A 15,581-nucleotide genomic window follows, 5' to 3' on the forward strand; every position below is an offset into this window, starting at 1 on the left:
CAATTATTATGTTTTATTACTTAAAATTAAAAATTATGATTTTTGTTTATGATGTAATATGATAATGGCTGACTATCTATGCGTTAGATAAAATACTAATCAACCAATACCTTGGTGTTACCTAACAACATGTAATATAATATCAACATGAAATATCTGAAAAACAGTTTATCATTTATAAAATAAATGTTGTTTACTTATTTTTAAATTTAATTTTAAAAATTAAAAAGAAAATTATTTGAAAATCTTGAAAATTTAAAATTTAAAATTATTTCACTAGAACTAAAGTAAAAATTTGCATATTTTGTAAAAACTAGAAAAAAAAATCTGTTAAATAAAGTAATAGCTGTCCTTGAAAAAGGAAAAGATAGTCCCAGATGTTTTTTCTGCACCCCGTAATTCTAATATGATGACAAATATATCCCTCGACATATTGCATGTACTGAATTTTGAAATTCTGTTAAAATAATTATTGCATTTCAAAATCCGATTAAAAAATTTATCGAAATCCAATTAAAAAACTTATTAGATTTCAAAAATAAAGTTACAAAACTCAAAGAATTTAGAATTTCAATTTACAAAACCATTTTAAAAATTGAATTTTGAAATCCGATTAACTTCTATTAAATTAAATTAAGATTTTAAACTATATTTATTAAAATAATTAATAAATTTTGTTTAAATTAACAACAAATAAAAATTCAAACAAATAAAATATATTTTAATTAATGTTACTTTAAAAAAATATTTAAAAATAATTATACTAAATAAATATTTGTTGAATTTTAATTTAAAAAATATTTAAATAAAATATGTTAACCGTATTTTAAAATTCAGTTAACATATATTAAATTATATTAATTAAAATAATTAATATAATTTGTTTCAAATTTTAGTAAATTAAATTCAAACAAATAAAGTATATTTTTGTTTATGTTATTTTGAATTAATATTTAAAATATAATTATATTAATTAAAATATTTATTAAATCTTAACTTATTAAATGGATTCATCCGTCAAAGGTGGACCCAAACTCTTATTCTTTTACGCCATCTTAGAGAACTCTTGGTAGTATATTTTTATTTTTGGATTTTGTATTATGAATCTAGTAGTGTAGGATTTCTTTTGGATCTTGTATAATGGGTCAAGTAGCATGGGATAGGATTATTGGGCCTTAGAAAAATCCATAAGTTAGTTGGAGTGCGTTCCCATTAACTTTACGAAGTCAATATGCGCATATGTGGTAGCTTGGAAGGTAAGGAAGAGACTTGTCTCCTCTGGGAGAGAGTGGTCATATGTCATGCTCTCATTGGAAAAAAAATTTAAGTGGTCACATGACACTCTAGGAATGGAAACCTTCTTGAGTAGTCACATGACAAAGATAATCTTTCTACTTTCTGAGTGGCCGGTCACATGACACTCTAGGAATAAAGAGTATTTCGCACCTCCTTGAATGGCTACATGTCCTCTTCCTATTAGAGAGAATTTATGTCTTGGATTCCAATTTAGCCAAGTTAGAGTTTTTAGAATTTTTTGCATCTCCAAATTTTGAAACACTTTAGACTATAATAAATGTGTATTTCCTCTTATAAATTCACTTTGAGATTAGTAAAATTATGTTAGCAAATTGTTTGTCTACACTTACTTGTCTCTAAAGTAAAGAATATAGCATTCCATGTTATTTCCTCTAACCACCATTTCTTGAGTATTGACCTAAGCTTACTCGAGAACACCAAATTACACCATTCTACTCACTAAACTACCAAAACCAAGACCTCCACAAACACTTATCTTTTCTTCTGCGTGCCTACCATCACTCATGAAGTCTTCTATGCTTGGAGCATAGAGAAGCTTCGCTAATTAAGCAGTAATTACTGTTTACCTAGTTAATTCGGAAGGAACATTATAGTCATGAAGCTAAAATTTGGGGATGCAGAAGAAATCGCGAGAAGAAAGCTCCAATGTGATACACCATGCAGAAAGTAAATAGCAATCCAGTCCAAAATAAAAAAGGTCGATTGTGTGCAGTGAAATTTTGATTCTTAATATAGGTAGACCAATTTTTACGCAAGAAATTTTGATGTAGGTTAGTTTAGGTAATGATATACTTGATAACTGTAATATTAAATTTAGAACCACTAGCACTTCAGTTCTGTGTTTGAACTTCTAGCTAACATTTGTAAAACAACTCTTTGTTTTAAAAAATATATTTTTATGAAATTGAAAATATGTAGTTTATGATTATTTTTAGTAGTTTATTTTTCTCTTTCTGTATCATACACTCTGTTTTTCTAATATAAAAACAATCTTTATTTATAAATCATTATTTTATATACATAAAAGTAAAGAAATCAACTAATAAAGAAAAGGAATAAAATAAATCATTATTTTAGATAAAGTTTTAGGAATTCAAATATTATCAACAATCTTATTAGTCATAAGAGGATTGTTTATCTTTTGATTCAAGATACTCGTATCAACTAATTTAAGAAAAATGTTCATTCTAATTTTCCAGAAAATATCATTTTCAACGGTAAAATAAAGACATCAATTGATTGAAACTCTCCCCAAAATCAGAAAAGGTAAGGAGATGTGCAACTGTTTTGCATAAAAAAAAACAATTTTAAATAACTATCAAAACAAACAATAATAACCAAATGTAAGAATATAAAGGTTGAACAATAACAAAGATAAAGGTGAATTCCTTAAAAAAAAATCTTGTAACAAAAATTATTACTTCCAAAAGTATTTTTGAATAAAATAAAAACAAATTTTAAGATGCTATCTCTTGATTGTCTTTAAAGTGCCAAGAACATTAAACAACAACCGCGAACACAAAGAAGAGATTAAGAAAAATAAATAAGTTTTAGATTAATTTTATTCTCTTCAAATTTACATTCACTTCAATTCAATAAACATGGGATGTATTATTATTCTTGAAAAGCCAAACATTTACATTCTATTAGTTGTTTTTCCTCTCTCTAATTTATTAATGACTTTATTTTTGTGAAAATAATTAAAAAAATGAGAATGTTAATAAGTGTCCTTAGAGCACTGGTTAAGGATAATTAATTTGTATTGGTTCTAAGATTTTTACATTGCAAGTTGAAACGATTAGATATATTAATTAAGATAGTAAAATGCATATAACAAATTTTATAAGAACAAAAATATCCTTTTAGACACTAATTACTAATGTAGAAGAATGACTTTGAAATTTTTAAGCTCTCTACTAAAAAAATATATCTCTGACACTTCAAGAGTCTCCTAGAGTGAAAGTTTCAAATGTGAAGATCGTAAACTTTTGAAAGATATGTCTTTAAGTATTGAAAAAAAAAATTTGGTGATGAAATTATTATAATTTTTTGTGAAAAAATTGTCTTTCTGCTACTCTTTCAATTTTTTTTTTTTTGAATATGTTTTGTAAATGGTAAATTGCACATTAGATGAACATACTGACAGAGATAAAAGCATCAATGAAAGAAATTTTGATTTGGCTGAATTTTTTAGTTGTTTTTTTTTTATATAAAATTTTTATATATTTAACACTATTTTTGTTTGCTCATTGTTTTGTTAACTTAAATTTTCTTATGTTTAATTATATTTAATTTTTAGCAACATTAAAACATAATTATTTTATTATTTTATTATTTTTTAATTTTTATTGTTGAACGTTAAATAAAATATGAAATATATATATATATATATATATCATTTATAAACATTTTTGTCTTTTAAATAAAATAAAATTATATTAATAATAATTAGATCAAATTTAATTTAATATCATATTTATATATATTTTATAAAATTTAATACATATTAATTTCCTTTAATGGTGTCCGATAACACCAGTTAACATAACCTTAAATGTTTCTAAAACAAAACAAGTATTTTGTGAATTTTAACTGCCACATTTATTAGTGATATGACATTTAGTGGTTCACAAATTAAGTGTCATCAATACTGTCGTATATTCAATAATAATTAATAATTATAAGATGTACTCATTGTATTAAATAGATAAATTCTAGCACCATTATTTGTAGGGTCCGTTTAACCAGCAATTAAGAATAATTAATATGTTTTTAATTTTGTGAAGGTATATAGTTAATAAATAATTATAATATTAAATAAATTTTGACTTAATCATTATAAATGTAATTATTTTATTTAAAGGATAAAAGTGTTTATAAATGATATATAGTTTAATTAATAATTTATTTGATGCATGCTTCTAAAAAATAAAAAAAATTAAATAAGAAAGTAATTATATTTTAATATTATTCAAAATTAAAATATAATTATACGTAAAAAAATTAAAGGATGCTTCTAAAAAATAAAAAAAATTAAATAAGAAAGTAATTATATTTTAATATTATTCAAAATTAAAATATAATTATACGTAAAAAAATTAAAGGAGCACAAATGATATTATGAAGAAAGGAAAAATATTTTTAATATATGAAAGTGCAATATTTTTACCATTGAATAATTTGAAAGAGACTATAAATTGTAAAGAGATTTAAAAAAAAAAAATAAAGACAGTACCTTTCAAATATTTCAAAGTTGCACTAAAAGACTCTTTAAGTGTTAGAAAAATATATTTTTCTTGTTTTATAGTAAATGTCTTAAAAATTCCAAAATATTTTATTTTGTATAAGAGATATTGTTTAAAATTTCTAAAGGATATTTTTGTCTTTATAAAATCTATTATATAAACCTATATTATTTTAATTAATGAAATTAATTATTTCAATTTTTAATATAAAAGATAAAATCGAAGACTATCTTGCTTTTTAGTAGAGGTCTTAAAAATTTTAAAGTATTTTATTTTGTATAAGAGATATTGTTTAAAAATTATAAAAGACAGTTTTGTCTTTATAAAATCTTATATAAACTTATATTATTTTAATTAATGAAATTAATTATTTCAATTTTTAATATAAAAATGGTAAAATCAAAGACTATTAATTATACCTTAACTAATGCTCCAAGGACACTCATTAATGCTAGCCAGAACCAGTATAATTAATAATTTTTCATTTTACAATTTTCATCTTAAAAACTGAAATTATTGATTTCAATAATTAAAATAATTTAAATTTATATACCAGATTTTATAAAGACAAAGATGTCGTTTAGAATTTCTAACAATATTTATGATACAGAATAAATACTTTAAAATTTTTAAGGTCTCTACTAGAATGTAAGTAAAAAGATATCTCTTACACTTGAATAGTCTCCCATTGGACATTTAAAACGTTTGAAAGGTATAATCTTTAAAAAAATCTCTCGTCCTTCCCGATATCTTTCGATACTTCTTCAAATAAAATTTCTTTTTTTTACGCTTAATTTATTATTTAATTATTTTTTAACTTTTTTCTAGGTATACATCAAATGAATTTCTAATGAGAACTATATATCATTTAGGAACATTTTTATCCCTTAAATAAAGTAAATTTGTATTTGTGATTATTAAATCAAGATTAATTTAATACTATAATTAACGATGCATTTTTGTAAAATAAAATATTAATTATTTGTAACGAGTGTTCTTAGAACACACCAATATCCTTAAAACACTGATTAAATAGATCTTTTATATAAAATAAATACTATTTATAACAAATTTTAACATATGGGTATGAAAGAATTAAAGCCATAAGTTTTACATTCTCTCATTTCTCTTTCGATACTCGTTTAATTTTCTATTTTATAAAAGTAGATGAAATTATTTTATATATTTTTTAAAATAATTTTAAGTGAATTATATAATATAAATCTTTTAGTTTTCTTATTTCAACATATGTGTAAATATCAGTTTACGTCTTCTTCGTTTTTCTATGTTGCCCAGATAAAATTAAAAATATAATTAAAAGAAGTCATATATTGTTGTCTTAAAAAATTAAAGGTTTAAATATCTTTTTCGTCCTCATTTTTGTAGTGTTTGTTGCAGATGGTCCTCATTTTGACAGAATGTTTAGAATGGTCCTCATTTTGACCGAATGTTTAAAAATGGTCCTCATTTTCGTAATTCGTGTTTTATTTTGTCCTTTTCTGTGACGTCGTTTAAACCAGTAACGAAGTCCTGTACAGGTGGCACTATTTGTATTACGTTGCATTTGGAGTGTGTTACGTGTACTGTACAGATGACTAATTAACGTTAACTTTTTAATTTGGGATAAATTTTGCAATTAGGGCTTGAGTTGGATTGCAGTCGTGCTCTTCATCGTTGGAGGCGATTTTTTCATCTTCGTCTTTCTTGAGCTCGGATTTGCAGAGGAATCAGCTAATACTTGCCATCTCATCGTTAGATTGCAGTCACGCTCTTCATTTCAATTTTCCAGTTAATCATCATCAACGAGGTAAGTGAGTTTAGGGTTTTCTGGATTGTGTTTGCTCGTGGGGTTAGGGTTTTCGTAATTCTATTTTGGAGTTTGTTTGTACTTGGATTGTTATGATGTTCTGCATGGTTTCTTAATTATCACATTTGTACATTACACGTAACACACCCCAATGCAACGTAATACAAACAGTGTCACATGTACAATGCTCCGTTAATGATTTAAACAGCGTCACAGAAAAGGACAAAATAAAATACGAGTTGTGAAAATAAGGATCATTTTAAACATTTGGTAAAAATGATGACCATTTTAAACATTATGTCAAAATGAAGACCATCCGCAATAAACACTACGAAAATGAGAACGAAAAAAGTATTTAAGCCAAAATTAAAAAAAGAGCCAATATTGTTTATAAAAAAACTGGAGAATTAAAGGGTTGATAAAGATATAGAAAAACTTTGTTACATTTATTATTTTGAATTTTTTCAGCAATTGTAAAACTAGATTTAACAAGGGATGGGATGAATTGAGATTTAAAATGAATGTGATTAATTAAGTTATACGTTGAACATTAAAGTTGATGTGCATGAAGAACTCTTTTGTCTTGTTATGATCTCAATTCCTATAAATATCATTTAGCTTCTCCACTTCTAAATCAAACTGATTATGAGATTTGGTCTTCATTTGAATATCATGTCTATACTTTTTGTTTTCTCGCTTCTTCTTCTCTTAGAAGTACCCAAGTTGTGCAAAGCTGAAAAAAAAGAAGAGAAGTGGAATTATTTCATGCTTGTTCAACAATGGCCGACAGGTTTTTGCGAATACCAAATTATTGCTGGAAAACGAAAATGTTATATAACACCAGATAAATTTGTTATTCATGGACTGTGGCCTCAAAGAAATGATGGTAAAGTTCCTAAATGCCAAAGTAAGACGCCCCTTTATAGGAGGGTGAGTATACATCTCTTTTTGTTATGGTTAATTAGAAGTTAGAACTCTAATGTGTGTTTTATTTTATATTTAATACACTAATGTGTTTCCTGTTTTCATAAAAAATAAATTCTGTTTATTTAGGATTTAAAACCGTTGGATCAAGCACTTCGTTCGGATTGGCCAAATTTAGTTGGCCAAGATTTTAACTTCTGGAAAAGTCAATGGGGAAAGCATGGAGGATGTGCAGAGGCAACGCTCCCAAAAGCGGAATATTTCAACCTGGCTTTGCATATTTATGACCAAAATAAGATATTGAATATTCTTGAAAAGGAGCAAATAGTCCCAGATGACAAAAAACTTTATAATGTTAGTTCCGTTGTTGCTGCAGTTCACAACCACACTAGCCATGATCCTGAGCTTTCTTGTTATCATGATCCAAAACTCAATGTTACTGTTCTCTATCAAATTAGGATTTGTTTGACGAAAAATGGAACCTCACTCACAAACTGTCTGAACCCTGATAGTTCTTGTGGTGACCAGAGTTTATTATTTCCAAAAAAGAAAGAAGAAAAATAATTTTTAATAATTAAATTTTGACAATTTTCTCTTATAATATGAGATGATATTTTTTGAGTGTTTTTTCATTTTTCATTATCTTATTTTTTTAGATTTCAAAATCACTTAAAAGATGTCATATTCGATTGAGAAAATTGTCAAAATTTAGTTATCAAAAATATCATTATCCTTTTCAAAATAAATTTATGCACCAATAATATTTAATAAATAAAATACAAGTATTCCTCTTCCTTGCAATTTTCTTCGTGTAATGTCATTTTGCATTTAGAGATGTATTTTGAATCCATATATACCACTAAAGTGCAACGTGCATTACGATATGAAATAATAATATTTCTTTTAATAATAACAAAAATAAATGAACGATTGATTGAATTTTTGTCTTATGCTTTGATGTTTGTTTGGAAGTGTTGACTTCTTATTTTAACATTCTTCCACATTTTCTAAATATAAAAAGAACTAGTTGGTGGGTTTGTATGATTATGGTCTTTTTAATCATTCATTCTAAAATTAATTTCATAAAACATGAAATATGAATTGCGTTTTTGTTAACAAAATAAAGGTTAAATATATTTTTAGTTCCTTAACTTTCAGTGAATTTTGGAATTAGTACATTTCAAAATTTTGGATTAATTTAGTTATTCATCTTTCGAAATACGTAAATTTAGTCCTTTAAATCAAATTTTATTAGGTTTATTTGATATTTCGTATGCATTTTAGGATTTTATTTTAGTTGTTTATACTGTTTGACATATTTTTATTTTAATGTTATGTCAAATATTATTATAAAACGTACTTAAAATATCAAATAAACTTAACAAAATTTGATTAAAAGGATTAAATCCACCTATTTCGAAAGTAAGGACTAAATTGGTTTAAAGTTTTAAAATGGACTAATTTCAAAATTCACTGAAAATTAAGAGACAAAATCATATTTAACTAAAAAAATATATATGAATCATAAGATGATATATATCATTTAATTGGGTTTGTAGTTGGTGGGTTTGTGTAATTATGTAGCGCTTTAAATCATTTTAAAAGTAATTTCACAAAGGAAATAATAGATGAATCGTATTATGTTAAAAAAAATCATGAACCATAAGTATCAGTTAATTGTGTTTTTCCGTTTAACTTTACTTTTTCTACTTAAATATGCTTTTCACTCCTTAAAAAAAATGATTTTGATCTCTCAATTATTATATTTTATTACTTAAAATTAAAAATTATGATTTTTATTTATGATGTAATATGCTGGTTAAATATCTATGCGTTAGATAAAATACTAATTAACCAATACCTTGGTGTTACCTAACAACATGTAATATAATATCAACATGGAACATCTGAAAAACAGTTTATCATTTATAAAATAAATGTTGTTTACTTATTTGTAAATTTAATTTTAAAAATAAAAATAATTATTTGAAATTATTGAAAAGTTAAAATTAAAAATTATCTCACTAGAACTAAAGTAAAAATTTGCATATTTTGTAAAAACTAGAAAAAAAAATTCTGTTAAATAAAGTAATAGCTGTCCTTGAAAAGGAAAAGAGTCCCAGATGAAAAACATCTTCATAATGCAAAGGTGCAGGAAGTAAATATACGATGAAGTGTGGATGTTAGAAATATGACGTGGTTTCTTCCGAGACCTCCAATGTTTTTTCTCTGCACCCCAAAATTTTAATATAATGCCAAATATATGCATCAATATATTTCATGTACGGGATTTCGAAATTCTATTAAGAAATTTACTGATTTCAAAACCCGATTAAAAAATTTATTGAAATCCAATTAAAAAACTTATTAAATTTCAAAAATAAAGTTACAAAACTTAAAAGAATTTAGAATTTCAACTTACAAAACCATTTTAAAAATTGAATTTTGAAATCCGATTAACTTCTAATAAATTAAATTAAGATTTTAAACTATATTAATTAAAATAATTAATAAATTCTGTTTAAACTAACAATAAATAAAAATTCAAACAAATAAAATATAAATTGTTATTTTAAAAAAATATTTAAAAATAATTATACTAATTAAAATATTTATTGAATTTTAATTTAATATGGGTTTTATATTTTATTTAATGTTCACTGATAAAAGTTAAAAAAATAATTAAATAATAAAATAACTAAGTTTTAATTTGTTAAAAATTAATATAATTAAATATAAGAAAGTTTAAATTAACATAACAATTAACAAAAAATTAGTGTCAAACATGTAAAAAATTTATAAAAAAAAAATAACTAAAGTATCAATTTTTTGTGAAACTTAAAGATATCTTTTAAAGGTTTATAGTTTTCACATTTGAAACTTTTACTTTGAGAGACTCTTGAAGTGCTATCAGAGATTTTTTTTTTTTCTTTTTAGTAGAGACTTAAAAATTCCAAAATCATTCTTCTATATGTTATTGTCTACAAATTTAAAAAGATATTTTTGTCTTTATAAAATTTGTTATATACATTTATAATATCTTAATTAATATATTTAATTATTTAAACTTTCAATATAAAAATAAAAAAATCAATGCAAATTAATTTTTCTTAACCACTACCCTAGGACCCTCATCAGCATTTTCCTATAATTAAAAGAAGTACATTATCTTAATCACTTACTTTTGCATGTTTTTGAAACAAAGAAAGTATTTTGTGAATTTTAATTGCCACATTTATTAGTGATATGACATTTAATGGTTCACAAATTAAGTGTCATCAATATTGTTGTATATGGAATAGTTATAAGATGTACTCATCGTAAGATCTCCCAGTGTCATTAATATACATTAAATCCTATAAAAATATATAAATAAGTGTGATATTAAATAAAATTTGACTTAATAATTATATATGTAATTTTATTTTATTTTAAGGACAAAAATAATCATAAATATTATACATGTGTGTTTAATATTTTATTTAATGTTCACAAATAAAATTTAAAAAATAATAAAATAATAAAATAACTATATTTTAATGTTGCTAAAAATTAAATATAATTAAACATAAAAAATTTAAACTAACAAAAAAACTAACAAAAAAATAATGTTAAACATCTTAGAAATTTACACAAAAAAAAAAATAACATAAGAAAGTTTAAATTAAGAAAAAAATCAACAAAAAAAATAGTGTTAAACGTCTTCAAATAAAAAAAAAATTAAAGTGCTAATTTGAGACTTCATTGATTTTTTTTTTTTTTTGGCTTGTTAGTAAAGACCTTAAAAACTTCAAAGTCCTTCTTTTGTATTAGAAAGTTATTGTCTAAAAATCTAAAAGGTTATTTTTGTCTCTATAAAATTTGTTATGTGCATTTAGACTATTTTAATTAGTGTATTTAATTATTTCAGCTTTCAATGTAAAAATGATGGTACCAATGCACATTAATTATTCATTAACCAATGCCCTTAAAGCATTGGTTAGCATTCTCCTTATATTAAACAGGTAAATTCTAGCACCATTATTTATAGGGTTTGGTGAACTACCGATTAAGAATAATTAATATGATTTTAATTTTGTAAAAATATATAATTAATTGTGATATTAAATAATTTTTTATCTAATTATTATAAATGTAATTTTATTTTATTTAAAGGATTAAAGTGTCCATAAATAATATATAACTCTAATTAATAATTTATTTTATGCACATCTATAAAAAGTTTAAAAAAATTACTAAATAATAAAATAACTATTTTAATATTGCTAAAAATTAAAATATAATTATATGTAAAAAAAGATAATTAATTTGAAGGAGTGACAAATCATATGAAGAAAGTTTTCACATGAAAGTACAATATTTGCATAATAGAAGAATTTGAAAAAGACTATAAATTGTAAAAAAGTCTTCTTCTTTTTTTAAGACGATACCTTTCAAATATTTCAAGCTTGTAGTAAAAGACTATTCAAGTGTTAGAGAGATTTTTCTTTGCTTTCTAGTAGAGGTCTTAGAGATTCCAAAATGTTTATTTTGTAGCAAAAATATTGTTTAGAAATTCTAAAAGACACTTTTATCATTATAAGATTTGTTATATAAATTTATATTATTTTAATTAATGAAATTAATTATTTCAATTTTTAATATAAAAATGGTAAAATCAAAGACTATTAATTATACCTAAACTAATTCTTTAATAATTCTTTAAGAACACTAAATAATTGTAGCTAATGTCAGTATAATTAATAATTTTTTATTTTTCCATTTTTATATTAAAAACTGAAATTATTAATTTCAATAATTTAAATAATTTAAATTTATATAATATATTTTATAAAAATAAAAATATCTTTTAGAATTTCTAACAATATCTCTTATACGAAATAAATACTTTAAAATTTATATGATCTTACTAGAATGTAAGAAAAAATATACTTGAATAGTCCCAATAAAAGTTTAAAAAGTACCGTCTTTAATTTTTGCAAAAGAAAAATATATCTTTTTTAAATTTATAATTATTAATTAGAGTTATATATTATTTATGGACATTTTTTTCCCTTAAATAAAATATAATTGTAGTTGATGATTAGGTCAAAATTAAATATTACACTTAATGATTCCTTTTTTGTAAAAATTTAAATTCATGACATATTATCCTTAATCAGCATATTTAGAATACGAGTCAACGTGACCTTTTATATAAAATTTATACAAAACAAACACTATCTGTCACAAATTTTTAAATATGTGAGTGTCGAAGAATTAAAGCCATACATTCTCTCATTCTCTTTCGATACTCGTTTAATTTTGTATTTTACAAAAATGAATGAAATTATTTTATATATTTTTTAAAATAAATGTAAGTGAATTATATAATATAAATCTTTTAGTTTGCTTATTTCAGCGTATGTGTAAGTATCATTATACGTCTTCTTCGTTTAAAAGATATAAAAAGATATAATTAGAAGAAGTATGTTATCTTAAAAATTAAAAAATAGCCAATATTGTTTACAAAAAAAAAGAAAGGAGAATTAAAGGGTAGATAAAAAATATGGAAAAACTGTCATAATTATTATTTTGAATTGTTTCAGCACGGGTAAAAATAGATTTAACAAGGCTTGGATGAATAAAGATTTAAAATGAATATGATTAATTAAGTTATACGTTGAACATTAAAGTTGATGTGCATCAAAAACTCTTTTGTCTTCTTATGATCTCAATTTCTATAAATATCATTTAGCTTCTCCACTTCTAAATCAAACTGATTATGAGATTTGGTCTTCATTTGAATATCATGTCTATACTTTTTGTTTTCTCGCTTCTTCTTCTCTTAGAAGTACCAAAGTCGTGCATTGCTGAAGAAAAAAAAGATAAGTGGGATCATTTCATGCTTGTTCAACAATGGCCGGAAGGCTTTTGCGATTACCAAATTATTTCTGGAAAACGAAAATGTTATTCAATACCAGATAAATTTGTTATTCATGGACTGTGGCCTCACAGAGAGGATGGTAAACTTCCTAAATGCAAAACTAAGACTCACCTTTACAGGAAGGTGAGTATATCTCTTTTTGTTATGGTTAATTAGAAGTTAGAACTCTAATGTGTGTTTTATTTTATATTTAATACACTAATGTGTTTCCTGTTTTGATAAAAAATAAATTATGTTTATTTAGGATATAAATCCGTTGGTACAAGCACTTCATTCGGATTGGCCAAATTTAGTTGGCGAAGATTTTAACTTTTGGAAAACGCAGTGGACAAAGCATGGAGGATGTTCGGAGGCAGCCATCCCAAAAGCGGAATATTTCAACCTGACTTTGCATCTTTATGAGCAAAATAACTTATTGAATATACTTGAAAAGGAGCAGATAGTCCCAGATGACAAAAAACTTTATAATGTTAGTTCCGTTGTTGCTGCAGTTCAGAACCACACTAGCCATGATCCTGAGCTTTCTTGTTATCATGATCCAAAACTCAATGTTACTGCTCTCTATCAAATTAGGATTTGTTTGACATCCAATGGAACCTCACTCATAAACTGTCCGAAAATTGATGTTACTTGTGGTGACGAGAGTTTATTATTTCCAAAAGAAAAAAAAGAAAAATATTTTTTTAATAATTAAATTTTGACAATTTTCTATTATAATATGAGATGACATCTTCCGAGTGATTTTTCATTTTTCATTATATTATTTTTCTACATTTTATGAATTACTTAGAAGATGTCATCTTCAATATCTAGAAAATTGTCAAAATTTAGTTGTAAAAAAATATCGTTATCCTTCCCAAAATAAGTTTATGCACCAATAATGTTTAATATATAAAATACAAGTATTCTTCTTCTTTGCAATTTCCTTCGTGTAATGTCATTGTGCATTTAGATATGTATTTTGAATCCATAATAATATTTTTTAATAATAGTAATAGTAAATGAACGAACGCTTGAAATTTTTTCTTATGCTTTGATGTTTGTTTGGAAGTGTTGACTTCTTATTTTAACATTCTTCCATTTTAACATTCTTTCGTTTTTCTAACAAAATATTAATTTAGTCTCTTTATTTTTTTATTTCAATTTAGGTCCTGTTTTGAAAAATTTGATTCAATAAAGTCATTTTTGTTAGTGGTGCAGTAACAACGTTAAAGAGGTATTGTGTCAGTTTCTAAATTTTTTGAATTTTTTTATTATTGTTAATTTTTCAAAAATTTAAAAATTTGCCACGTGTACATTTATATAGAAATTAAATTTCGTTTCAATTTGAAAAGAGACAAAATTGTTTAATTTTTACAAAAATTGGAACTAAATTGAGACACAAATTAAAATACAGGAACCAAATTGATAATGAGAAAATGACACATGACATAATAGTGACATGTGACACTATCACTACCACATCACACTGTCACTGCCATGTGACACGATGTTTGCTTGACACGTGGTAAATTTTTGCAAAATTTTTAAAATCCTTAGATACTTGCATACCCGTGAATATTTAAAAAAAATTATAATTTTTTTTAAAAAAATAAAAAAAAATATAACATAAATTAAACTAAATTTAATAAAATATAAATTTAATTTTAATTTTAATAAAATTTAACTTAATAAAATTTAAATTAAATTAAAATTTTTCATGAAAAACGAATACATGCGAATATTGATAGTATAATATCCATGTCCCATCCAATTAGAAATAAATATTAACATAGTTGTTATCTGCAAATAAAAATACACATAAATTATACTATTTATCGCAAATTTTATCAGCATGTATATAAACAAATTTTGCCGTACCTAAATGCCAAGAACATTAAACAACAACCGCGAACAAAAGGAAAAGATTAAGAAAAACAAATAAGTTTTAGATTAATTTTATTCTCTTCAAATTTACATATGCTTCAATTTAATAAACATGGGATGTACTATTATTCTTGAAAAGCCACACATTTACATTCTATTAATTGCTTTCTCTCTCTAATTTATTAATGACTTCATTTTGTAAATATAATTAAAAGAAGTATGTTATCTTAAATTACTTATTTTTGCATATGTTTATGAAAAAAAAAAAGTATTTTGTGAATTTTATCTGCCACATTTATTAGTGATATGACATTTAGTGATTCACAAATTAAGTGTAATCAATCTTGTCGTATATTCAATAATTATAAGATGTACTGGTTGTATTAAAGTATAATTAATATTTTTTTTATTTTTATAGTACAAATTAAAATAATTAATTGTATTAATTAAAATAATATAAATTTATATAACAAATTTTATAAAAATAAAAATGTCT

General features: G+C 23.4%; 1 protein-coding gene across 1 annotated transcript; it reads left to right on the plus strand.

The window, feature by feature from the left end:
- Positions 1 to 13,061: 13,061 nt before the first annotated feature.
- Positions 13,062 to 14,144, plus strand: LOC114189189 (ribonuclease 1-like). Its single transcript, XM_028077895.2, has 2 exons — positions 13,062 to 13,342; positions 13,464 to 14,144. The coding sequence occupies exons 1-2, from the start codon at positions 13,085 to 13,087 to the stop codon at positions 13,911 to 13,913; spliced, it is 708 nt and encodes a 235-aa protein (XP_027933696.2). The 5' UTR covers positions 13,062 to 13,084; the 3' UTR covers positions 13,914 to 14,144.
- The last annotated feature ends 1,437 nt before the right edge of the window (positions 14,145 to 15,581 follow it).

This window comes from Vigna unguiculata, chromosome 6 (assembly GCF_037176805.1).
Source record: "Vigna unguiculata cultivar grain cowpea cultivar isolate G323 ecotype 2 chromosome 6, ASM3717680v1, whole genome shotgun sequence".
NCBI classification, from domain to species: Eukaryota; Viridiplantae; Streptophyta; class Magnoliopsida; order Fabales; family Fabaceae; genus Vigna; species Vigna unguiculata.

What these genes read in the sequence shown, in the direction of transcription:
- LOC114189189 (XM_028077895.2), top strand. Translation starts at nt 13,085, where the DNA reads ATGTCTATACTTTTTGTTTTCTCGCTTCTTCTTCTCTTAGAAGTACCA. An exon ending in AGACTCACCTTTACAGGAAG is followed by an intron (nt 13,343 to 13,463) that starts GTGAGTATATCT and finishes ATGTTTATTTAG; the next exon opens with GATATAAATCCGTTGGTACA.